Source organism: Bos taurus, chromosome 18 (genome assembly GCF_002263795.3).
Source record: "Bos taurus isolate L1 Dominette 01449 registration number 42190680 breed Hereford chromosome 18, ARS-UCD2.0, whole genome shotgun sequence".
In the NCBI taxonomy this organism is placed as follows: Eukaryota; Metazoa; Chordata; class Mammalia; order Artiodactyla; family Bovidae; genus Bos; species Bos taurus.
The window spans coordinates 4,539,361-4,564,778 of record NC_037345.1 but is presented as its reverse complement, the minus strand read 5'-3'; the positions used below and the strand labels follow the sequence as shown (position 1 = coordinate 4,564,778).

Sequence of the window (25,418 nt, the reverse complement as noted above, 5' to 3'; positions counted from 1 at the left end):
AACAGTAGTGGGAGACTTTTCTTGCGTGTTCACTAAGTACATGCAGTACACGCTTAGAACCTCGTAAATGTGCTTGGAAATAGCATTTCTGTTTATTGTGGGTTAGTTTTTCTTTTTCTTCCGGTATCTACTTTCTCTTTTCAGTTTGACTGTGACCTCCGTGATCTTTTAAGGGAGTGTGAGTGTCCTTGGGTTGGTGTCAGGGTGGGGGGGTCCCAGCATTTTTATGTTTCACTGGTAGAACTGGCCTGAATAAATTCCCCTCCCATTAACAGCAGTAGTGGCTTTTCACAGTTTTACAGATGAAGGCTGTAAGCCTTAGAGAAGTTTTGTGACTTCCCTAATCATATGTCCAGTAATAGCAGAGGAAGGATTTAAATCCCTAGTCAAACTTGAGACTCTGCTTTTAATCCTAAAGCTGCATCACCTTCCTAATATTCAGTAAATACAGAAAACCATGTATACCTTTTGGTTATTCTAAGCCAGTGGCTTCTCAAATGTTTGATTTTCTCACTCTTTTTTTTTTGGTCACAGCCAGTGGGATGTGATCATGAACTTGGCTCTAAAGCAGTTTCAGATGCCTGTGGTGTTTGCAAAGGTGATAACTCAACTTGCAAGTTTTACAAAGGCCTGTACCTCAACCAGCACAAAGCAAATGGTAAGAAATGCTGCAGATTCGGTGCTGTGAGTGGTGGGACATGTCCTTTGCTGCCAAATGAATCTGAGACTTGCTAAATTCGATCCAGCTTTTCACTAGCTCATATGAGGCATGGAAGATGATGGCTTTTGATGCTTTGTTATTGCTCAGTCACTCAGAAGTGTCCGACTCTTGACACCATGGACTGCAGCACGCTGATCTTCCCTGTCCTTCACCATCTCCTGGAGATTGTTCAAACTCATATCCATTGAGTAAATGATGCCATCCAACCATCTCATCCTCTGTTGTCCCCTTCTCCTCCGGCCTTCGATCTTTCCCAGCATCAGGGTCTTTTCTAATGAGTCAGTTCTTCACATCAGGTGGCCAAAGTATTGGAGCTTCAGCTTCAGCATCAGTTCTTCCAATGAACACCCAGGACTGATCTCCTTTAGGATGGACTGGCTGGATCTCCTTGCAGTCCAAGGGACTCTCAAGAGTCTTCTCCAACACCACAGTTTAAAAGAATCAATTCTTTAGTGCTCAGCTTTCTTTATAGTCCAACTCTCACATCCATACATGACCACTGGAAAAACTATAGCTTTGACTAGATGGACCTTTGTTGGCAATGTCTCTGCTTTTTAATATGCTGTCTAGGTTGGCCATAACTTTTCTTCCAAGAAGCAAGTGTCTTTTAATTTCATGTCTTCAGTCACCATCTGCAGTGATTTTGGAACCCAAGAAAATAAAGTCTGTCACTGTTTCCATTTTTTCCCATCTATTTGCCATGAAGTGATGGGACCGGATGCCATGATCTTTGTTTTTGGAATATTGAGTTTTAAGCCAGCTTTTTCACTCTCCTCTTTCACCTTCATTAAGAAGCTCTTTAGTTCCTCTTCACTTTCTGCCATAAGGGTGGTGTCATCTGCATATCTGAGGTTATTGATATTTCTCCCGGCAGTCTTGATTCCAGCTTGTGCTTCATCCAGCTCAGCATTCCACATTATGTACTCTGCATATAAGTTAAATAAGCAGGGTAACAATATACAGCCTTGATGTACTCCTTTCCCAATTTTGAACCAGTCCATGGTTCCATGCCCAGTTGTAACTGTTGTTTCTTGACCTGCATACAGATTTCTCAGGAGGCAGGTCAGGTGGTCTGCTATTCCCATCTCTCTAAGAATTTTCCACAGTTTGTTGTGATCCACACAGTCAGAGGCTTTAGCATAGTCAATGAAGCAGATGTTTTTCTGGAATTCTCTTGCTTTCTCTATGATCCATTGGATATTGGCAATTTGATCTCTGGTTCCTCTGCCTTTTCTAAATCCGTCTTGAATATCTGGAAGTTGTTGGTTCACGTACTGTTACTTATGCAAGAGCAGAGGAGGATGAGTAGTTTTAGCAACACAAACATCCAGAGGTGTGTTCAACAAACGCCTTTCTGCTGAGCAATTTCAATATGCTGTGCCACCTGTATTTGTTAAAGAACGTATTGTGGAACTTTTTAAAAATATATGTATTTATTTATTTGGTTGTACCAGTCTCAGTTGTGGCATGTGAGATCTAGTTCCCTGACCAGGGATCAAACTTGGGCCCCCTGCGTTGGGAGTGCAGAGTGTTAGCCACTGGACCACAGGGAAGTCCCTGTATTATGGAACTTAGATGGTCCACACTTAAAACATAAGACGCGTACTTGAAGCAGTTATCTCACCGTCTTGAGTAGAATTGAGCTTTGAGCCCTGTCTTCTGCACACCACAGTTGAGACTAGGTGGCTCCAAGTTTTTTTCCAGATTGATTAAAAATAAAAAGCATCTTTGAGTTTCATGGCTTTTGGGAAAAGCCATGAAGGAAAAGAGAAGCGTGTTTTCTGTCCACATGCATGTACTTGGGGAAAGTACATCATTTTCTCTCTCGGGTGTTCCTACCACTTGAAAAATGGAATAACTGAGTGTTTTCACTGCGTAAGAGTAGAAATGAGCCCCGCTCTGTAAGGAGGGCCGCTGCGGCTCTCTGACGGGGTCCCCCGTGTCTGACATGGGTGACAAAAATGTTCTGCTCTCTCCACTTAGAGTATTACCCGGTGGTCACCATCCCGGCGGGCGCCCGCAGCGTCGAGGTCCAGGAGCTGCAGGTATCCTCCAGCTACCTCGCGGTCCGAAGCCTTGGTCACAAGTATTACCTCACAGGGGGCTGGAGCGTCGACTGGCCAGGGGAGTTTGCCTTTGCGGGGACCGTGTTTGAGTACCAGCGTGCCTTCAACCGCCCCGAATGCCTGTCTGCCCCGGGCCCCATCAATGAGACGCTGGTCTTTGAAGTAAGCCCCTTCTCTTTATTCAGCTCTCACTGCCTCTTGCTGCGTGTCTAGTGACGACCCCCATTTAAGCTAGCTTAAAGAGCCACTAGTTCATACCTGTGTCCTAACAGGCTAAAGCTCAAAGGGCAAAGACAGCCCCTTCATCTGGGGGAAAGAGGGATCCAGTGGGTCCCCGGGAGAATGTGCCAACTTTCACGTTTAGATGCCAGCCTTCCACCAGCCCACCTGGCTGTTCAGTTTGCTGAGGGATCCCAGGGATCATTTTTTACATGATTCCGGTTTGTCTGCCTCTGCCGTTTGGATAGTCTGTTCATAGTTATTCATTACAGGGATCTGCCAGCCTTGGAGGCAGAGCGACGTAGTGGAAAGAACACTTGCTTGATGGCTAGACAGTTTTGGAGAAGGAAATGGCAACCCACTCCGGTGTTCTTGCCTGGAGAACCCTGTGGACAGAGGAGCCTGGTGGGCTGCCATCTATGGGGTCACACACAGTTGGACACAACTGAAGCGACTTAGCAGCAGCAAGACAGTTTTATAGAGCAAGCCAACTCACTTTTTTGGCTGCCGTTTTCTTTAGAGGTGAGAAGAGAAAAAAATAAATGGTTAACGACGAGGAGAGTGAAAACAGCCACCATATCTGCGAATGACGCTGTAACAGAATTGTCACGGAGACTTTGTCTCTGGTCCGCGTCACATCTCAGGGTTTGCTTCCTCCAGTTTATAAAATGGGGCCAATCGTGTGCTTTCAGAGGCATGTGGTATGTCTCAGGCGTTAGAAGTCCCTGTGGCCACCGCGTACCGAGGACTTAGGTAACCAAGCACTCCCGTTAGTCACATTCAGCTTCAATCTCTCACTTGCAAAACTGGGACAGAAACCCTGCCTCACTGACTTGCCAGAAAAATAAGCAATGAAGTGTGATGAAGAAATGTTAAAAGATTTGCCTAGCTCACGTAGCTAGGAAAAAAGCAGAGTTGAATTGGAGTCCAAATCTTTTCCATCTATGAGTATGATATCTGCTCTCAGGCTAGTCATATTGCTCTGCTCTTTTCAAATCAAAGAAACAAGTCTAATTCAACTATTACTATTATTATTTAAGGTACTAATCAAACATTTACTAAGAAAGATGAATTTAAAAAAGAGTTTAAAAGTATGACTACATGTAACTCCCCCCCCCACCACCCCCCGGAAGGACCTATTTTATCTTATTTTTATTGCTTTTGCTATGTGATACATTTTTAATTTCTTTACTTTATATTGGAGTATAGTTGATTATCAATGTGTTAATTTGAGGTGTACAGCAAAGCGATTCAGTTATACATATACATGTATCTATCGTTTTTTTTTGGATTCTGTTCCCATTTAGGTTATTACAGAGTATTGAGTGGAGTTCCCTGTGCTATAATTTTCTTTACCAGCTGAGCCACAAGGGAAGCCCAAGAATACTGAAGTGGGTAGCCTATCCCTTCTCCAGGGGATCCTCCCGACCCAGGAATCAAACTGGGATCTCCTGCAATGCAGGCAGATTCTTTACCAGCTGAGCTATCAGGGAAGCCCCTGTGCTACACAGTAGGTCCTTATTGGTTATCTATGAATATTTTAAATATAGCAGTATGTACATGTTAATCCCAAACTCCCAAACATACAGACCAACCTTCCCCACCACATTCCCCCCTGATGACTGTAAGTTCATTCTCTAAATCTGTAAATCTGTTCCTGTTATGTAAATAAGTTCACTCACATCATTTTTTAAAGGTTCCACATAAAAGTGATATCATACGATATTTGCCTTTCTCAGCCTGACCTACCTCACTGACATGATCATCTCTTGGTCAACCCATGTTGCTGTTGCTGCGAGTGGCATTATTTCATTTTTTTTATGACTAATATTCCATTGTTTATATGTACCATTCCTCTGTCAGTGGACATTGAGATTGTTTCGTGCCTTGCTATTGTAAGTAGTGCTGCAGAGAAGGCTGGGGTGCGTGTGTCTTTTTGAAGTAATGGTTTTCTCCAGATAAATGCCCAGGAGTGGGACTGCTGCGTCAGATGGTAGCTCTGTTTGTAGTGTTTAAAGTGAAGTCCGTGCTGTTCTCCACAGTGGTTGTACCAATTTCCATGCCCACCAACAGTGTAGGGGCAGTCTCATTTCTCCACACACTCTCCAGCATTTATTTTTTGTAGATTTTTTTGATGACGGCCTTTCTGACTGGCATAATGTGATACCTCATTGTACTTTTGGTTTGCATTTCTCTGATGATTAAATGTTGAGCATTTTTTCTTGTGCTTTTGACGATCTGTATGTTTTCTATGGAGAAACGTCGCTTTAGATCTCTCCATTTTTTGATAGGGTTTTTTGGTGTTTTTGACATAGAGCTTTCAGCTCTTTTATTTCAGAAGATGAAATTAGGAACCCCAAATCAAACTGATTTTATCTTAGGGTAGTTTGGAGCTCAACAATGAATCCAGCCCCTGAAATCAGCCTGTAATTACATGGAAGGCATAGGAATTGAACTTTCTGGTTAAAGAATTTGAGACTTGTTTTTCAGTCCTAATTTTTTAGATGGATATGTTTGTTTTCTTTTCTATCAAGCATCTGAGCAGCAAATGTCTTTTCTTTAGAAAAGGTATATTTTCTTTAAAGATATATTTAGCTTGCAGGGAATCAGTTTTCGAGAAACATGGCTTCCTCCTAAGTTTTACCATGAGGCCTTTGATCCATCTCTAAGCAAATGTACACAAACCAAGTTCTGTGGCTAGAAAATTACTGAATCAGAAGATGGGTACCTCTCACAGCTTCTGCCACCGGCGACCGGAACCGAGTCCAGATGATTCCTCATGAGAAACACGTGTTTTCCTGCTTAATGACAAGCAACCATTTTTTGTTGTTGTTTCTCTGTCCAATTTTCTTCATAATTACAAAGCCCTTCCGGTAGGTTTTCACAGTTCTGTCTGTAATTTAAGGTTTGCTGTTAAACATAAGTTATCTGCAGGAAAACCACAACAAAGAATGAGACAAGAAGTGATGGAAAGTGCAAAGCCGAATCACAGAGCTCCTTCTGACTTTCATCTTTAGAACCTGAATGTCCCCTGTCATTGTCTGTCTTGATCAAATTAAACAGATAATGGACACATTGTCACTGAACACTATGCCAGCCTCAAGCTGAGAATTTTTAGTTGTGCTTTGCTTAATTTAAGCATCCCTTCTTATCTCATTTATCTATGTTATTTAATTCTGATTAAAACTAAATCTTTGGACTGTTCACCGGGTCTAAACATTTTCCTAATGATTACTGGCTATTTTTGAGAAATGAAAAGAATGGTCTTCATTGGTGATGGAGTTCTACAAAATCAGTCAGGTACATCATCTATCTCCTTGCAAATACATAGAATTCCAGGTCATCCAGGGGTTAGAATTCCATGTTCTCACTGCTGAGAGCCCACGTTCAATCCCTGGTTGGGGAACTGAGATCCTAGAAGCCTCAGGGCATGGCTAAAAAACAAACCAACAAAAACAGCTGGATTGTCCTCGCAAATACAGACAGATCCTTGGGTGTGGGCAGAAATCAAAATGTAAGGGGAAAAATTGGGTAGATCTAATACAATTATAAAAACATAAAGCTTTTCCCAGACTCAATTGGGTATGTATGGTTTTCTAAAATTTCATTACTATATAAATGCGATTAAAACTACAGATCTCTATTAATACAAAATTGTAGTTTCACCACAATGCAGTAAGGTCACATTTGCTTAGCTATTGTTTTTGCAACAGCTTTATGTACACATTCTGCTCATAGATTCAATGAAAGATCCAGTTGATGTCCTTGGAATGTGGCTTGTCTGAAAATAATCCACAGAGAAACTTGTATGATTAATTGGTCATGCTTTGCTTGTATTTTTTAAATGAGGCATGGTTTCATTCAAAACTAGCAACTATTTTTAAAAATCCAACTCAGTAACCTAGTATTATATCTATTTTATCTTTTAAAAGAATTTGGGTTAATGACTTTAATATTTAAATTGTACATTATTGCTCTCAGAAGAATATGATCAAATTTCAGGTCAGTTTTTATCACATGCTCATGCCTTTCCAAAATTGATAGAACACAGTGATTCTAAAAACTGAAAAATCACAATAAGCAATAAATTACATTTTCTAAAAACTAGACTATGTATCAGTATCCAAGTCATCCATCCACGGCCATCTCCTTTAAAGAAAGGAAGTTAAAGTTCATATGCCTTTCCATGCAACTACGAATTGAATCAAAATGAATACTTCTGGAGCCAAAAATATGTTCACTCCAATATGAAATGTTGAATGTGTTTTACAATCCCATGGGATGCTGAAATCGAAGTGTGGGAACCTAACAAAATGGAAAATGCTGTTCTACCCACAGAAAGTACATGTCTGTGAAAGAAAGCGCTTTCTCTCTTGGCCTCTTAAAATGACTGCATGTTCACTAAGCTCTTAGTGTAAAATTCAGCAGAAGGGTGTGTTTGCCAAAAAACAAGATGACAGTGTAAGGATAAGGTCCCTCTTTATAGCTCATTCATTTATGTTAGTCAAATCCTCCAAATATCTTAGCTAACTCCTGTCTTCAACTACCTTGACATGTATTGATTTAGGTAGCTACCTTCAAAGCAATATTCCTCTGTTTATTTCCTCTCAATGTCTGACTTAAAAACAAAAAACAAAAAACTAAACTTTCTGTTGAGTGCCTACTTACTGCCCAGCCCTATATAGACATTGGAGATACATAAATGGTTAAGACATAAATCATGTCTAGTCAAAGCTATGGTTTTTCCAGTAGTCATGTGTGGATGTGAGAGTTGGACCATAAAGAAAGCTGAGTGCTGAAGAATTGATGCTTTTGAACTGTGGTGTTGATAAAGCCTCTTGAGAGTCCCTTGGACTGCAAGGAGATCCAACCAGTCCATCCTAAAGGAAATCAGTCCTGAATATTCATTGGAAGGACTGATGCTGTAGCTGAAACTCCAGTACTTTGGTCATATGATGCAAAGAGCTGACTCATTGGAAAAGACCCTGATGCTGGGAAAGATTGAAGGCAGGAGGAGAAGGGGACGACAGAGGATGAGATGGTTGGATGACATCACCGACTCAATGGACATGACTTTGAGTAAACTCTGGGAGTTGGTCATGGACAGGGAGGCCTGGCATGCTGCAGTCCATGGGGTCGCAGAGTTGGACACGACTGAGCGACTGAACTGAATGGAACATGTCACCAAATCATTATAGTTGCAGGTCTTTAAGGAATGTGGAGTGAGTTTTGGTATGTGGATCCCATTCTTTTTGAAGCAACATGAGTTTGAACAGGAAGCACCTCTTTAAACTGTTGGTGATACAGGTCTCTCTAACACTACTGTGACACTCTGCATGAGGCACTTAAACTGTCTGATGATAGTTTACGATAATTTGGGGAATAACTTCCCCAGGCTAAACTCATATCCTCTGCTGTGTCCTGTAGCATTATCCTGAAGCACTTCTAAGCGCCTGAAACCCTCTATTGCTGAGAGATCGTTGTAGCTTCCATAGTCAGCATAGTATCTAGAACATCATAGGCACTCAAAAAAAAAAATAGTGAATGAATGACATCTGATGAGAAAATTCATTCATTCATTTAAAGAGTAGAATCTTCTTTCCAAGTTGAAAAACCATCCATGGAGACAACAAATAAATCAAGTGACAAGTGACTTTCTCTGACCCAAGTCAAGAGTGACAGGGCCAGCCTCTCTTCCCTATTTCTGTCCCAAACCACCATCATAATCTGAAGTTCTCTGAAATGCTTCTGCAGTACACATTTTAAAACCACTGGATTTCCTCATCTTTTAGGACTAGTCTTAGAACTGTACCGTTAAAAGGTAAGTACAGTGAAAGGCATTCAAAGTATTGAAATTTGATCCCCTCAGTTGCATTTGAGGAATCAGTCTGCTTTCTAAAAGGCTTGCCTTCCCAAAGTGAATAATTTACACATAAGAACTTGCTGACCAGTTAGCTCACAGTTGACTCACCTTGATCTGGGGGAACAGCAACTTGTCCGTTCAGGGTAGGGGATTAACCAGATCTTTTCACTTATTTCTGGGTGTTACCTGGTACACAGCAGGATAATATAGTCCTGGGAAAGAGTGAACCCCAAGAAATAAGTGCATGGCCTGACATCAAATAGAAGTGTCCTCTGCTTCTGGTTATCTTTATATGTCAGAACTTTATGGAATGCTTTCATAGGGAAGCTCAGTTTAAATGGAAAACAGACTTTCACTTTTCTCATTGAATCACGTGCCTGCCCCGTTTTCAGATGGTCTCTTGGAAAGAATCTTCATTCTCCTTGGAACCTGGATCCCACAGGGTCCACAATTTGCAACAGGTGGATGTCAGTTTAGGCTGTGCTGGCCTTCTTGATTTCCTCGGTGGCCAAGAGGAGATTCCTAAGGGAAATTAAGGATTTATATGATTGAGTTCTTAAATATTTTAGGCATTATTTAAGTCCATCAATCAAATTTTTATTTCAAAGTACAAATATACATGTATTACATGTAAATGACTTGGAGAAACGGAGTTCATTTTCATGATCCTGTATCCTATTTCTGCCTCAGCCAGGGGAAGACAGCTCATACACATGCACACCCCAGATCAGAAAGAAATCAATATTGATTTGGCAACTGCACGCTTTCTGAGATCACTACAGACACAGCTATTATAAACTAGATAATTTCCACGTCTTTCTGTATGTCGGCTTGTCCCCCACAGCATGAGTCTGGCAGAGAGTCTAAGGAATTTCTTATTGAACCAGTGCACTCATTAGTCATCTCAAAGATAGAAAACTCAGCTTATGTTTCAGTAGTTTTCAGTATATTATATATGGACCTACCATATTTTTTGACTGGGTTTGAGAACACAAGGAAAACTGGATCTTTGTTGCTTGTGCACCCCACATGGCTAAATTCTGTGTGTGTGTGTGTCTTGTATAAGGAATGACATTTTGAAGTGGTTCAGTTCAGTTCAGTCGCTCAGTCACGTCCCACTTTTTGCGAGCCCATGGACTGCAGCACACCAGGCCTCCCTGTCCTTCATAAACTCCCAGAGTTTACTCAAACTCATGTCCATTGAGTCGGTGACGCCATCCAACCATCTCATCCTCTGTCGTCCCCTTCTTCTCCCACCTTCAATCTTTTCCAGCATCAGGGTTTTTTACAGTGAGTCAGTTCTTCACATCAGGTGGCCAAAGTATTGGAGTTTCAGTTTCAGCATGAGTCCTTCCAATGAATATTCAGGACTGATTTCCTTTAGCATGGACTGGTTGGATCTCCTTGCAGTCCAAGGGACTCTCAAGAGTCTTCTCCAACACCACAGTTCAAAAGCATCAACCCTTCAGCACTCAGCTTTCTTTATAGTCCAACTCTCACATCCACATGACTACTGGGAAAACCATAGCTTTGACTAGACGGACTTTTGTTGGCAAAGTAATGTTTCTGCTTTCTAATATGCTGTCTAGGTTGGTCATAACTTTTCTTCCAAGGAGCAAGCATCTTTTAATTTCATGGCTGCAGTCACCATCTACAGTGATTTTGGAGCCCCCAAAAATAAAGTCTGTCACTGTTTCTACTGTTTCCCCATCTATTTACCATGAAGTGATAGGACCAGATGCCATGATCCTAGTTTTCTGAATGTTGAGTTTTAAGCCAACTTTTTCACTCTCCTATTTCACTTTCATGAAGAGGCTGTTTTGCCTTCTGCCATAAGGGTGGTGTCATTTGCATATCTGAGGTTATTGATATTTCTCCCGGCAATCTTGATTCCAGCTTGTGCTTCATCCAGCCCAGCATTTCTCATCATGTACTGTACATATAAGTTAAATAAACAGGGTGACAATATACAGCCTTGATGTACTCCTTTCTCAATTTGAAACCAGTGTGTTGTTCATGTCCAGTTCTAACTGTTGCTTCCTGACCTACATACAGATTTCTCAGGAGTAATCTGAGAAAGGAGTAATCTGAGCAGGCACGTCAGATGGTCTGCTATTCCCATCTCTTTAAGAATTTTCCACAATTTGTTGTGATCCACACAGTCTCTTGCTTTTTTGATGATCCAACAGATGTTGGCAAAGGTTCCTGTGCCTTTTCTAAATCCAGCTTGAACATCTGGAGTTCTCCATTCACATACTGTTGAAGCCTGGCTTGGAGAATTTTGAGCGTTACTTTGCTAGCATGTGAGATGAGTGCAATTGTGCGGTAGTTTGAGCATTCTTTGGCATTGCCTTTCTTTGGGATTAGACCTTTTCCAGTCCTGTGGCCACAGCTGAGTTTTCCAAATTTGCTGGCATATTGAGTGCAGCACTTTCACAGCATCATCTTTTAGGATTTGAGCTAGCTCAGCTGGAATTCCATCACCTCCACTAGCTTTGTTCGTAGTGATGCTTCCTAAGGCCCACTTGACTTCACATTCCAGGATGTCTGGCTCTAGGTGAGTGATCACACCACTGTGATTATCTGGGTCATGAAGATCTTTTTTGTATAGTTCTTCTGTGTATTCTTGCCACATCTTGTTAATATCTTCTGCTTCTATTAGGTCCTTACCATTTCTGACATGGTAGAAATGTGAAAACCGAAGGTCAGAGTTGAAATTTACTCCTCCCTTTGTTGAAAAATAATCATTTAATCTGAAGAGTGTGTGTGTGTGTGTGTGTGTGTGTATACATATATATGTGAAAAGTGAAAATGTTAGTTGCTCAGTCATGTCTGACTCTTTGCAACCCCTCAGACTGGAGCCCACCAGGGTCTTCTGTCCATGGGATTCTCTAGGCAAGAATAGTGGAGTGGATTGCCATTCCCTTCTCCAGGGGATCTTCTTGACTCAGGGATTGAACCCAGATCTCCTGCATTGCAGGCAGATTCTTTACCATCTGAGCCACTAGGGAAGCCCATATATACATATGTACACAAATTATATATTTTTTATATATTTGTATGTCTATGTGTGTGTATATGTATGTATGTATATATTATATATATATTGAAGAAGGCCATGGCACCCCACTCCAGTACTCTTGCCCAGAAAATCCCATGGATGGAGGAGCCTGGTAGGCTGCAGTCCATGGGGTCACTAAGAGGCAGAGACGACTGAGCGACTTCACTTTCAGTTTTCACTTTCATGCATTGGAGAAGGAAATGGCAACCCACTCCAGTGTTCTTGCCTGGAGAAACCCAGGGACGGGGGAGCCTGGTGGGCTGCCGTCTATGGGGTCGCACAGAGTCAGACACGACTGAAGCGACTTAGCAGCAGCAGCAGCATGTGTGTGTGTGTGTGTATATATATATATCTGTGTATATGTATGTATGTTTATATTATATATATATGTGTGTATATGTATATGTATATATTTTATGTATATATATATGTGCTGGGCATTTGGAGTATGGCTGAAAACTTAATGTTTTTCCGCTTCGAGACTGAGATATAGGTAACATAAAGTCAGTAATTTTGTCCTTTGTTTAAGTACAATGCAAAAGGCCCATTTAGTATATAATTTTAAAGGGCCTTGGCAATGAGAATTAAAACATACATTCTCTTTGTTTTCATGATTAATGAAGCTGTCTACTTAGAGATGATAACGCTCTGTAGAAGCGACTGAAGATCAGCTGTTTCGTTAGCTGTTGCGTGCTGGCTGTCTCCCCCAACCCTGCCCCTGCATCTCCTCTGCCCCCTCTCTCCCCTCCCAGGTGCCTCTCCCTTCTCTTCTTCCTCTCCTTTATTCTGTTTCTCTGTCTCTGCTTCTCTCTCACACGCAGTCACACACAAGCACACACAACAACGAATGAGTCACATTCTCCATCAAACTGTCGTGAAGTTGGAGGGTAGGTGAGGAAATTCATCATGAGTGTTTCATTATAAAGTAACTTCATCCCCGTCTGATAAACAGTGATTTAGGCTGACATGATAACACAGGTTGCTAGTCTAAGACTGAAATATGATCATCTGTGTTTTTACAGCATTCCTTTTTTTTGAGGAAAAAAAAGTCTTAAAAATAACAGCTCTCCTTCACGTTAAAGGTTTTTTATTCCCCTCTCTGTTAAGAGGCCAGAAGGGAGTGTTTAACTCTTTGAAAGCCCATTCCCAATTAATCATGTACCAAGGGAGAGTGCCGCTGACCCCTACAGCAGCGCTTGTAACGACAGCAAGTGAGAAATAGGTTAGCCACAGGCCAGATTCAAGGCAGAAAAAGACATCTCAAGAAAATTACTATCATAAACAACTTCCTCCACTCTTTGGCCAGAGGCGATGATGGGTGGGTTGGGGGGGAGACCAGGTGGACGGACTCATTGATCACCGAGTTGACGGTGTGGGAGCGTCATGGTCAGTCCCCTTCTCATAAAGCTCCTTCCTCATGACCCTGCTGTCTGCACCCCTTCCCCCACGGGGCAGGGGCCGAGATGAGCAAAGATGTGCCTCGGGATAGAATCAGTGTCGGGGAGAGAGATTAGCCAAGGAGTGGGGACAAAGTGAAGACACGGCTCACGAAAGAGGCCAAGAAGCAGTGGAGGACTAATTGAGACCAGATGACGGGGAACCCCAGGCTCTGGAGGACGAGTCAGACGTGCTCCCGAGATGCCGCATCACTTCTCCCCAGGTTGCCGTTCGCTGTTTGAAGTGTGGGCCTCCAGTTAATTCGCGGCAAATACTTCTGTGACAGGTTGGAGCGCGCTCTTTCTCTCCCCTAAACTCCTAGGAATGTGGATGAGTTGAATTAGAATTGTAGTCTCGGTTCAATGTGTCAGCCCACACCTTTGAAGCCGCCTCGTAGATGGACTTCCAAGGCCCCAGTCGGGGTCTTTGTGGTGCTGCGTCCTGTCAAATCCGACTCACTCACACCTAATCCCAGAGATGATACCTGCTCATGTTCTTCGGGCTTTGAAGCAAACAAGAAGCTGGGGACAACTGGCTGATTTTTCACATCACGAGGCTTCCCAGAAAATCACAGGATCATACAGAATCATTGAACTCACAACACAAAAACGATTCCTCCTCTGACTTAGTCAACGTGTAACGTACTGTAAAATCCATCCTTTATCAGAAGGGGTCCATCTGTAAAGTGGGTTGAATTTCAGCTGTTAAAATGGTATTTAAAACAAACATTTCTGTAAATGAAGGGGGAAATGGATTGAGGATATTAAAAATCACAAATCCTTAAATCAAGAGGAGCCTGGTAGGCTGCAGTCCATGGGGTCGCTAAGAGTCAGACACGACAGAGCGACTTCACTTTCACTTTTCACTTTCATGCATTGGAGAAGGAAATGGCAACCCACTCCAATATTCTTGCCTGGAGAATCCCAGGGATGGGCTGCCATCATGGGGTCGTACAGAGTCAGACACGACTGAAGTGACTTAGCAGCAGCAGCAGCAGCATGTTCAAGAAGGGACATTTTCAGGTTGGAACCCGATAGCGAAATGTATATGTTAGAGCATGTTATTGGATCCCAGTGACAATATCTTTTCAGTGTTCCTTCAGTCTTGAGAATTTTAAATTAGAATCCTAGACATGACATTTCAGAGCTGGAGGTGCAGTGTCTTGAGAGTTAAGAGGTCAAGTTTGCGAGTCATGCAGTATCAGAAACTTGAGTTCCCCGTGTTGCTACTTGCTGCTGCTGCTGCTAAGTCGCTTCAGTCGCGTCCAACCTCTAGCGACCCCATGGACTGCAGCCTACCAGGCTCCTCCATCCATGGGATTTTCCAGGCAAGAGTACTGGAGTGGGTTGCCATTGCCTTTTCCACTTTCTACTTACTAGCTGTGTTCATCTACAAGACTAGGGTATTAATAGCACTGTGCCTTCCTCATGGTGTCATTATTAACTGTAAAAGAGATAATGCTGTACAATGCTTTACCTGGCATAAACACCATAGTATGGCTATTATTATTTTTTAAAGCTATCAGGTGCATTATTACATTATTGAAGATGAGAAATAAGCTTCCAAGCCTGCACTAAATAAAAAGCTGGTCTTTAGAACCTAATTATAACTCTTTAGTTTCCACGGGAGGGTTTGTTGTTCAGTCACTAAGTCATGTCCAACTCTTTGCAACCCCATGGACTGTAGCACAACAGGAGTTTCACTATCTCCTGGAGTTTTCTCAAACTCATGTCCATCAAGTTGGTGATGCCATCAAACCATCTCATCCTCTGTCGTCCCCTTTCCTCCTGCCCTCGATCTTTCCCAGCGTCGGGGTCTTTTCCAGTGAGTCAGCTCTTTCCATCAGCTGGCCAAAGTAATGGAGCTTCAGCTTCAGCATTAGTCCTTCCAATGAATATTCAGGACTGATCTCCTTTAGAATTGACTGGTTGGATCTCCTTGTAGTCCAAGGGACTCTCAAGAATCTTCTCCAGCACCATGGTTTGAAAGCATCAATTCTTTGGCACTCAGCCTTCTTTATGGTCCAACTCTCACATCCATACATGACTACTGGAAAAACCATAGCTTTGACTAGATGGACCTTTGTCAGCAAAGTGATGTCTCTGCTTTTTAATATGCTGTCTAGGTTTGTCACAGGTTTTCTTCCAAGGAGCAAGCATCTTTTAATTTCATGGGATTAGGACAACTTCTTTAAAAGAAAAACATAGGCCTTCAATGATGAAACAGAGATGAAGCTGGTTGACGGCATTTTATAGTTTGCATGTTAAAAATTAAAAGTGGGAGTGAAAGCAAGCCATTTACCCGAGATTACTCAGTGTGTCCTTTATTTTAACCTGTATGCACCCCAAACAGAACCTGCATGCCCTCCTTTGGAGGGGAACTGGTCGAGTCCAGCCCCGTCTGTGGTTTTCCAGCTTAAGCTGTAAATTTTATCACTCCGCACCCCGTGGTCAGAGCTGCCGGAGTGTTGTGTCTGAAGTCAGGTGGTTTGTGTGTTCAAGGTAGACATTAAACAGTTCTACTGTGGACCTGGAAGCATTTAAGGAGGTTGCTTGCCAGCTGTAAATTAAGAGACTCAATGCCAGTTGGCTGAAAAATTCTGTGGCCTGAGTCCAGTTAAGTAGACTGAATTGCTGGCGATCTTTCCGAATGTGTGCACTTCACAGCCGGGCCACACAGTTCTCTGGGCCACGTTGGGATGGTGTGCTGTGAGGCCGCCAGTGTGGGGGGCGGCGGTGCTGGGGAGTGGCGTCCACAGGACCTGGGGGGTCTCCGTGTTCTCCAGTACTGCTGAAGAAAGTTACTGACGGCGCTTGACAGGACTGCTGAAAATATTTTAAAATAGATGTCAGTGACGCGGATGAGCAATTCCAGATGACGTGTTGTTTCAGAGGCGCCTAGAATCTGGGCTGTGTGGTTATTGCACGTCGTCCTGAGGTCCCCTTGCTGCAGAGCTTTGGGTGGGACAGGCTGTCTGCGGTCAAGGCGATGGTCGTGGTCACTCAGGTGTAGACAGACCTGCCAAATTCATTCTCCCTCTGAGAAGAGTGGTCAAAGCCGGCATTAGACCACGGGGCCATTTAGAACTTGGAACCTTTTTAATTGTGTCTTAAACTGATGCAGATGAGAAAACCTCGGCCTTAAGGTCGGGCTGAGGTGGCTTCGTGGATGTGGACTCCGCAGTCACTGGGACCTTGGGCTCAGAAGTGCCCTGTGATTGGTTTAATGCTCTGTTGTCACCAACTTGAAATCCTTAATCACTTTTTTAAACAAGGGGCCTTTCATTTCCATTTTGCCCTGGGCACACGCCCCCCACCATACACACACACAAATTATGTAGCCATTCCTGAGGGTGGAATTGACTTTTTAAAAACAAAGTCTAGTCTTTTTTTAGAATGGGGTGAAGGACAGACTCACAGAGATTGTTTTAGCCAGACAGTCTGTTTCTAAAGGATTGGCTAGTACAGGCATAAGATGGTAAAAGATAAGATGGCTGCTGTGTATTTCATTCTTGGTTACTTTGATCCTCATACAGGATAAAGAAAAGGGCAGAGAATGCTTTAACTATCGTTGAGAAGCAAATAATGTGATTGGCAAATACTCATCTTTTATGTATTTAATCTTGGCATTTATTTGTTTAAATAATTACTTTCTTTAAGAAGCCTTTATGAGCTGATGTTAAAATAAATTCTACAGTCAGCTTTCTGCGGGTTTATACAAATATTGTCTTTTAGCCTACATGATTACACACACAGTTCTGTGACCTTCCAGATTATTGTTTAGTCGCTCGGTCATGTCTGACTCTTTGCAACCCTATGGACTGTAGCCCACCAGGCTCTCCTGTCCATGGGATGGAGTGGATTGCCATTTCCTTTTCTAGGAGAGGATCTTCCCAAAGAAGAGATGGAACCTGAGTCTCCTGCTTGGCAGGCAGATTCTTCACCACTACGCCTAAGAAGCCCGACCTTCCAGATGCAGAGACATTATAATGATGCTGTGAGCCACTGGATTTGGGTTTTTTTGGCTGTCTCGGGTCTTGGCTGTGGCACCCGGGACCTTTCATGCGGCACATGGACTCTAGTTGTGATGTGTGGGCTTTAGTAGCTGTAGCGCCAGGACCAAGTTGCTCCAAGGCATGCGGGATTTTAGTTCCCCAACCAGGAATCGAACCTGTGTTCCTTGTATTGCAAGGCAGATTCTTAACCACTGGACCACCAGGGAAGTCCCTGATTTTTTTTTTTAAAGTTGAGAGTCATATTCACTTGTGCATTCAATGAATGCATTAACACATCCCACCAACAAATATAAACTGTATGTCCTATAGGCCATTGGCTGTAAAACTGTAATAGTAATACATTTGTTATTTTTCATTTTCTTTGCATTTCTATTGGGGATCCTTTTCCCTATGGGAGTGGAAGCCAGGAACCAGTTTGAATGCAGCAGGGAATTGGTGGTCCTAGAAAGTGGAGATAAGTGAGCGGATTTCTTTACCCAGAGCACCTGGACTTGAAATGTCTGTCTGAGATGCGTGTGTGACGCAACTCCACTGTATTGGATTCTGGTGTTAGTAATAGGTGATTCTAAGTGGGGTATTTATTCTAAGGTTTTATGTGTGCTTCTTTTATGCCTAACACCTGCTGGCATCCTCCTAAGACCTTGATTCTGAGAAGGTTTTCCTTGGTGACTAATGAGAATTTGGCATTTGTCAATTTTAATGGTTCTGCCTGTTGTGTTTTGTTTGGTTTCTGCTTTGGATGGGGGTGAGGGAAACAAAGACCCGTCTGTTAACAGTTTGGTTTTTTTCTGGGAGGCACCAATATTTTGTTTTGTTAGCTGACAAAGGATGACTACACCATGGAATCTTCAGAGTAAGCCATGATACTTCTGGAGACATTTAAGCTGATAGTAGAGTGGAAGCCATTTCATAGCAGCCCAAGGAGTGGTCTGGCACGATGGAGGTCCTTGAACTGTGGCCACCCACCCAGCTTTAATTGAGATGGGGTCCCACCAGACAGAGATAGAGCCAGGGGTTCCTATTTTTAACTGGAAATCTGCTTTGCTTTGGGGGCATGAATGCCCAGCTCTGGTGGTAACAGATTTTCCGCAAGACTCATGGGATGGAGAGAACCAGCTATTTTTACCCATGCTTTGAATTTGAAGGAAAAAAGAGACATAGTTAGGAAAAGAGAGGATCAGCAAAGGAGGCCAATAACGTGTTTGCCCACACCAAAAAGAAAGTGATCTCCAGACACAGAGAACAAATTTATGGTTACCAAAGGGGAAAGGGGGGAGGGATAAGTTGGGAGTTTGGGATTAATACATAGACACTACTATATATAAAATAAACAACAAGGACCTACTTATGGCACCAGAAACTGCATTATCTTATAATAACCTATAATGGAAAAGAATCTGAAAAAGAATATATATATATATATATATATATATATATATAGACAGAGAGTTATAGATATATATATGTGTGTGTATTGTATGTGTATGGCTAAATCACTTTTCTGTACATCTGAAATGAATACAACATTGTAACTCAACTATACTTCAATGAAAAGTAAATACAAAACAAGATGATATCTTGCATTCTTTAGGCACAGTTTGTTGGAGTGTCTAAGTTCTATTTTAAACTCATTTACCAGTCACCTGTGTGATCTTGCACAACTTCTTTCTTCTCAGGTTTTTTTTTTTTTCTGTGAAAAATTAGCTACATTCTAGAGTTGGAGAAGGCAATGGCACCCCATTCTAGTACTCTTGCCTGGAAAATCCCATGGACAGAGGAGTCTATGGGGTCGCTAAGAGTCATGCACTGGAGAAGGAAATGGCAACCCTCTCCAGTGTTCTTGCCTGGAGAATCCCAGGGACGGGGGAGCCTGGTGGGCTGCCATCTATGGGGTCACAGAGTTGGACATGACTGAAGCGACTTAGCAGCAGCAGCAGAGTTGTTAGAGGACTCTTTTAAGATAATGCAGTGCAAAAGCCCAACAGAGTGTCTGACATCCGCAAAGTGCCTATAAATGATGGCTCTTTTAGTGGCCACACCTGTTAGGGTCAGATTTATCCAGGGTCCTTGCCCCTTTGAGGTCAAATCCATTCCAGTACCAACCCCTACTTCTGATCATGTTTCTTTTTGTCTTATCTGCTCATCCCAGTACAGTTAACAGACATAGACTCTTGGGCAAATTCTCTTTGGAAGTCCTTTTGGCCATCTGCTTGGATTCTGGAGTTAGTGATAGGTGATTCTAAGTGGGGTGTTTATTCTTAGGTTTTATGTGTGCTTCTTTTGTGCCTAACACCTGCTGGCATCCTGGAGACAGGTTATAAGTTGTGGGCCAGAATCAATCCTAAAAACTTATATATGTAGATTGAGTTTCAACCCCTGGTGGCTCAGATGATAATCTAGCGGCAGTGCAGGAAACCCAGGTTTGATCCTTGGGCCGGGAAGATACCCTGGAGAAAGGGTTGGTTACACACTCTAGTATTCTTGCCTGGAAAACCCCATGGACAAAGGAGCCTGGTGGGCTTACAGTCCATGGGGTCACAAAGAGTCAGACGTGACTGAATGAAAAACACTTTCATTATTTGTGGGGCACCAGTGTGTGTGAGAACCATGCTAGGCTTTCAAGTTTAATGTGAGGGTTAACACTTTATAGTTTGGCCTCCCTTCAACATAATGTAAAGATCTATTTTCTTGCTTTCTTAATTGGTTTTACCCAGAATTGAGGGTCATGGGCTTATAGCAAATGTCCTTGTCCCCTACTAGCTTTCCACATCACAGCTTTGACTGTCTGGAGCTACACATTTAAAGTGTCATGGGCAGACTTCCAGTCAACATAAAATGTACTTGGGAACAATGACATGAACCAGCTCTGGGATCAAAATGTCATTCAGTGCAGTCTCTCAGTCGTGTCCAACTCTGCGACCCCATGGACTGCAGCACTCCAGGCCTCCCTGTCCATCACCAACTCCCGGAGCTTGCTCAGACTCATGTCCATTGAGGCGGTGATGCCATCCAACCATCTCATCCTCTGTCGTCCCCTTCTCCTCCCACCTTCAATCATTCCCAGCATCAGGGTCTTTTCCAGGGAGTCAGTTCTTTGCATCAGGTGGTCAAAGCATCGGAGTTTCAGCTTCAGCATCAGTCCTTCCAATGACTATTCAGGACTGATTTCCCATAGGATGGACTGATTGGATCTCCTTACAGTCCAAGAGACTCTCAAGAGTCTTCTCCAACACCACAGTTCACAACCATCAGTTATTCGGCATTCAGCTTTCTTTATTGTCCAACTCTCACATCCATACATGACTACTGGAAAAACCATGGCTTTGACTAGACAGACCTTTGTTGGCAAAGTAATGTCTCTGCTTTTTAATATGCTGTCTAGGTTGGTCATAACTTTTCTTCCAAGGAGCAAGCATCTTTTCATTTCATGGCTGTTAGTCACCATCTGCAGTGATTTTGGAGCCCAAGAAAATAAAGTCTCTCACTGTTTCCATTGTTTCCCCATCTATTTGCCATGAAGTGATGGGACAAGATGTCATGATCTTGGTTTCCTGAATGTTGAGTTTTAAGCCAACTTTTTCACTCTCCTCTTTCACTTTCATGAAGAGGCTCTTTAGTTCTTCTTCACTTTCTGCCCTAAGGGTGGTGTCATCGGCATATCTGACATTATTGATATTTCTCCCAGCACTCTTGATTCCAAAATGTTGTATAAATAGCTTTAAAATGTTCAGTGAGGTTTCTGGAATTCCAGGATCTGACCTGCGTCTTGATCTCTGATTTGTATCTTATACTGTCCAGATTCTCATGCAAGGCAAAAACCCAGGAATAGCTTGGAAGTATGCACTTCCCAAGGTCACGAATGGAACTCTGCCAGCCTCAAAAAGACACAGCTACGCCTGGAGCACAGTGCAGACAGATTGCTCCGTCTCCTGTGGGGGAGGTAGGTTTCCCAATTCTGTCTTCCATGTCTTTTCTTAAAACAGGTTCTCCCACTCCAGACCTCTTTCAATTGTCTGGTTGAAATAAGCAACAAAAGAACTATCTTTATGAGAACTGTCACTATTTAGAGGGAAAAAATCAAATATTATTTGTACTCTTTGGGGATTTTCCTATGTATTAATAGAAAGGAACCAGCTCAAGCAAATCTCAAGTCAACTACAACCAGGACTTGAAAGTGATGCATCTGAAACTTCCAGGGGGGAAAAATATAAACACGTGTCCCTTTATTATAAATATGAGGATTGATGGGTTGATATGTCTGCCGAGAGTTTTCTTTCTTTCTGTCCTGGCTTTTCTGTTGTTAACTTTCCAGGGGGAGTTAGAGAAGGTAAGCGATAGACAGTGAAAACACACGCCAGACGGGCTTAAGGCTGCGAGCTAACACGTGAAGGAGGGGTAGTCTATCCCCCGAGGGGTGATGTCAGCAGAATCTCTGCAGGCAAGTGGATTCAATCTGAGAAATAACCCTCGTAAGGAAGGAAGAGTCACAGCCATCCCCTCAGTGAGTAGAATGGAGGCATTTTATTTAGACCTAAGAATATCACATATTTGTTGGTAAGTCAGTCTTTGTTGCACTTGCCCCTTTGGGAAGAAGGCTGAAAGTCCGTAAATACGTCCATGACATGAAACCAAAGCGTGAAGGTTGGTCTCTCACTTCCTCATGCTCAGAGTGCCTGGTGACAGCAGGGCTTCCTACTGTGTCCTTTCCACTGGGTGAAATGGGGCATCTTGGGACCAGAGACAGCAGAAATAGAGAAAATGAAGAAATTCTTATGTCTCTGAGGCCTGGGCTTTGGCTGCCCGTGCTAGTTAACAAAGTAGGAGGATTACTTCTTTTTTAAAAAAGATAGAATAATTTTAATATAAATATATATCTCATATGCATATTATATAAATATGTTTAATATAAATGATTAATATTTTAATTATTATATACTTTTATTAATACACATTTTAAAAGCAATATGCTATAAAGAAGAAAATAATCTCCCATAATCCTTTAATCAGCAGTAGCCAATGTTAATACTTTGGTCTGTATCATTCTATTCTTTTCCTCAAGCAAACATAAAAAATGCATGTGTTTTAACATACTCAGATACATGCCACACATATCATTTGATCTTTTTATAAGGAACAGAAACCATGCTATAGCCATATCTTTATGCTCTTTTTGATGTAGTGTTTGAGTGTAATCGGTTGTTCATACATTGAATGGTCTTTAAGATCATTTTCAGTAATTTTTTGGTATCCAGGGAATGCAGACTTTCTTGGAAAGGAGAGAGAGTCCCTTTTCCACTTACAGGGAATAAAGACAATCAAAGGGATGACGTTGGGCAGATGCACTGTGGGGTTCTGCCTTGCCTTGAATTAGCATCCCCTTCCTGTGACTCACAGACCATGGTGGGTCTGAGGCATAAGAGGAGTCCAAATGAATACATTATCCAGAAGCAAACTCTTAACTGTAGAGAGTCCTGATGTTTTGATCAGTTCCTCCTGAACATAATGGAGAAGGAAATGGCAACCCACTCCAGTGCTCTTGCCTGGAAAATCCCTTGGACAGAGGAGCCTGGTAGGTTACAGTCCATAGCGTTGCAAAGAGTTGGACACGATGAGCGACTTCACTTTCCTTTCCCTGAATATAAACCCACTTCAACCTAATCATTCTAGCAGGGGTGACTTTTCATTGATGCTCAGATTCCATTTTAAGGAAAAGTCCATGTGAATAAAAACAATTAAAAGAGGAGGCAGGCTTCCTATACGGGGAGCTGTCAAATACAGTTATTCACAGAAAACTGTACATCTCTGATGAGAGGTCCAAAAATGAACATTGAAAGCCAGGCAGTAGGGTTAACAGACAGAAACAAAAAACAGAGTTGTGTGAACAGGTTTGAATACATGGTCGGTGAGTGCAAGTTTCCGTTTATATATGCTCCACAGTCTTATGGAAATAAAAGTTGCCTCATGAAAACGCAGAATCTTAGAGTTTCCACAATTAATTCCCCCGTGACTGTTCTTTGAAGACCATTTTTTCATTAGATATGTGCAATGTAAATTAAAGCTTGTGAGACATTTCCCTTTACAGCGGCCCTGTTTTCAAAAGGTCGTTTTTATCACTGTATGATTCTAGAATCCATGGTGGTCTCGAATACCAAGAAGCTGCATGTTAAAAATATTAAACTATGGAAGCAGTTATCTCAGGGGAGGTGGAGATAGAAGTGGGATTCACATGTATTGTAGATGTTTTTAAAGTGTTTTCACACACTATTTGGATTCTGTCTTCAGTAAAATATCAGAACCCTGGTACATGGGAAGCTAAACTTGGAAACTAAATGGCATTGGTTATCTGTAGTTTTCACTTGGTAACTTTTGATGTCTTATTAGGTTACATAAGTGTCAAGGCCGTTTGCTTACGAGATCAGAACACTCAAGTCAATTCCTCGTTCTGCAATGCAAGAGCCAGGCCAGCAACTGAACCCAAAATGTGCAATGCCTTCTCCTGCCCTGCCTAGTAAGTCATCTGGGACTGTCTCTCTGGTTGCACTTGTACTTGGGTACTTTATTGTTGATGTGAGATGATTGAAGCCACTGTCAATGCCTCTGATCAAAAGTGATTCAAAGATAGAAAGTATAACCCTCACCCTCTAAAAAGTCAATAGAAGAAAGAGATGGTATTTGGCATTAAAATATGTAACTTGAAAAACACAAATTTACTTTAGATGTTCAGACCCTGTCTATGCCAGTGTAATCCTGGGGTTAAAAAAAAAAGGCATAAAGGCATCTTTTTTTAACCTTTAGAGACCCCTCTTCTCTGAACTAAATCAAACAGATATTTAAATAACACAGAAACCTAAATTTCCCTGCGGTTGTGCACTCAACTTTTATAGAGTCATCCAAGAATTTAAAAATCGTATTACTGTGCAACCCGTGAAACCTCACATGCAAATTACACAGTAGCAAGACATAAAGTCAAAAGGCAGGACTGCAGCCCGAGTAGTAACCCCGTTTTTGATGAGGACACTCTGTGGGGATCTCAGTGGGTTTGCAGCGGGATTGATTTTAGCCACGCTATTGTTTGAACACTAATTTTAAGTAATGTTCCCAAGGCAAATGGAGTCTCTTCTGGTTTGAGTTACCTTCTGCCAAATGTATTTATATAGAGTTGACAGAGTTTCTTCAGAAGCAGAGCTGCACTCCCTGATCTCCCTGATCATCTTAATAAGCAGTGTTTGCTTTGTGGTGATGAAGTTATATTGTGTAATCTATTTTTCCTTGTCAAGAGTGTATGTCATAATTGTTTGGGGCTTCAGCTACCCACCGATCCCCTACACCCAACTGTCAACTTGGGTTTTCTCTTAGAATTTGGAACTAGCTCTATCCTGAACACAAAAAGAAGAAAGAAATTTGAGGGGCTTCTGTGGATTTATCTCTTTTGCCAAGAAATGTCTGGCTGTAAACATATCCAGTGGCCCTAATAACCAGTGTTATCGACCCTTGTGGAATAATCTGTCCTTTAGATGGGTTTGTATATGTTTATGTACATGTAGGGATTGTCAAAACACTTGAATGGCAAGCTGCTGTCTTCTTATTTAAAGCCTCCTTTCCACCATTGTTGACCAACCCCATGGACTACACAGTCCATGGAATTCTCCAGGCCAGGATACTGGAGTGGGTAGCTGTTCCCTTCTCCAGGGGATCTTCCCAACCCAGGGATCAAACCCAGGTCTCCCACATTGCAGGCAGATTCTTTATCAGCTGAGCCACAAGGGAAGCCCAAGGAAAGACAGGGACCCCGTTCATATGTACATCCATGAAGAGGGAGACAGCATCGGTAATGCTTACCTCCTAGAACTTTCCTGATGACCCCATGTATTAACAGAAACAGTATTCTGGGCAGTGACAAGGTTCTCTGGCTATTTGAAAGCAAAGCTTCCCCTGCAATGACTACAGAGCTGGAGTGGTGGAGTGGACGGGCTCTTTCGCTGTTTCCCTTTTTGCCACCTCTTACTTATCACAGTATTTCCTGTCGAGTAATGGGA

The 25,418-nt window shown here is 42.4% G+C and overlaps 1 protein-coding gene across 2 annotated transcripts in view; it reads left to right on the top strand.

Moving 5' to 3' along the window:
• The window catches only part of ADAMTS18 (ADAM metallopeptidase with thrombospondin type 1 motif 18), a 146,475-nt gene that overhangs the window by 102,719 nt on the left and 18,338 nt on the right, over positions 1-25,418 (top strand). For both annotated transcript variants that reach the window (XM_059876726.1, NM_001192486.3), the window contains 4 exons: positions 535-658; positions 2,705-2,949; positions 21,181-21,322; positions 23,764-23,890. In XM_059876726.1, the coding sequence (XP_059732709.1) occupies positions 535-658; positions 2,705-2,949; positions 21,181-21,322; positions 23,764-23,890 (638 nt within the window). The remainder of the gene's footprint in view (positions 1-534; positions 659-2,704; positions 2,950-21,180; positions 21,323-23,763; positions 23,891-25,418) is intronic.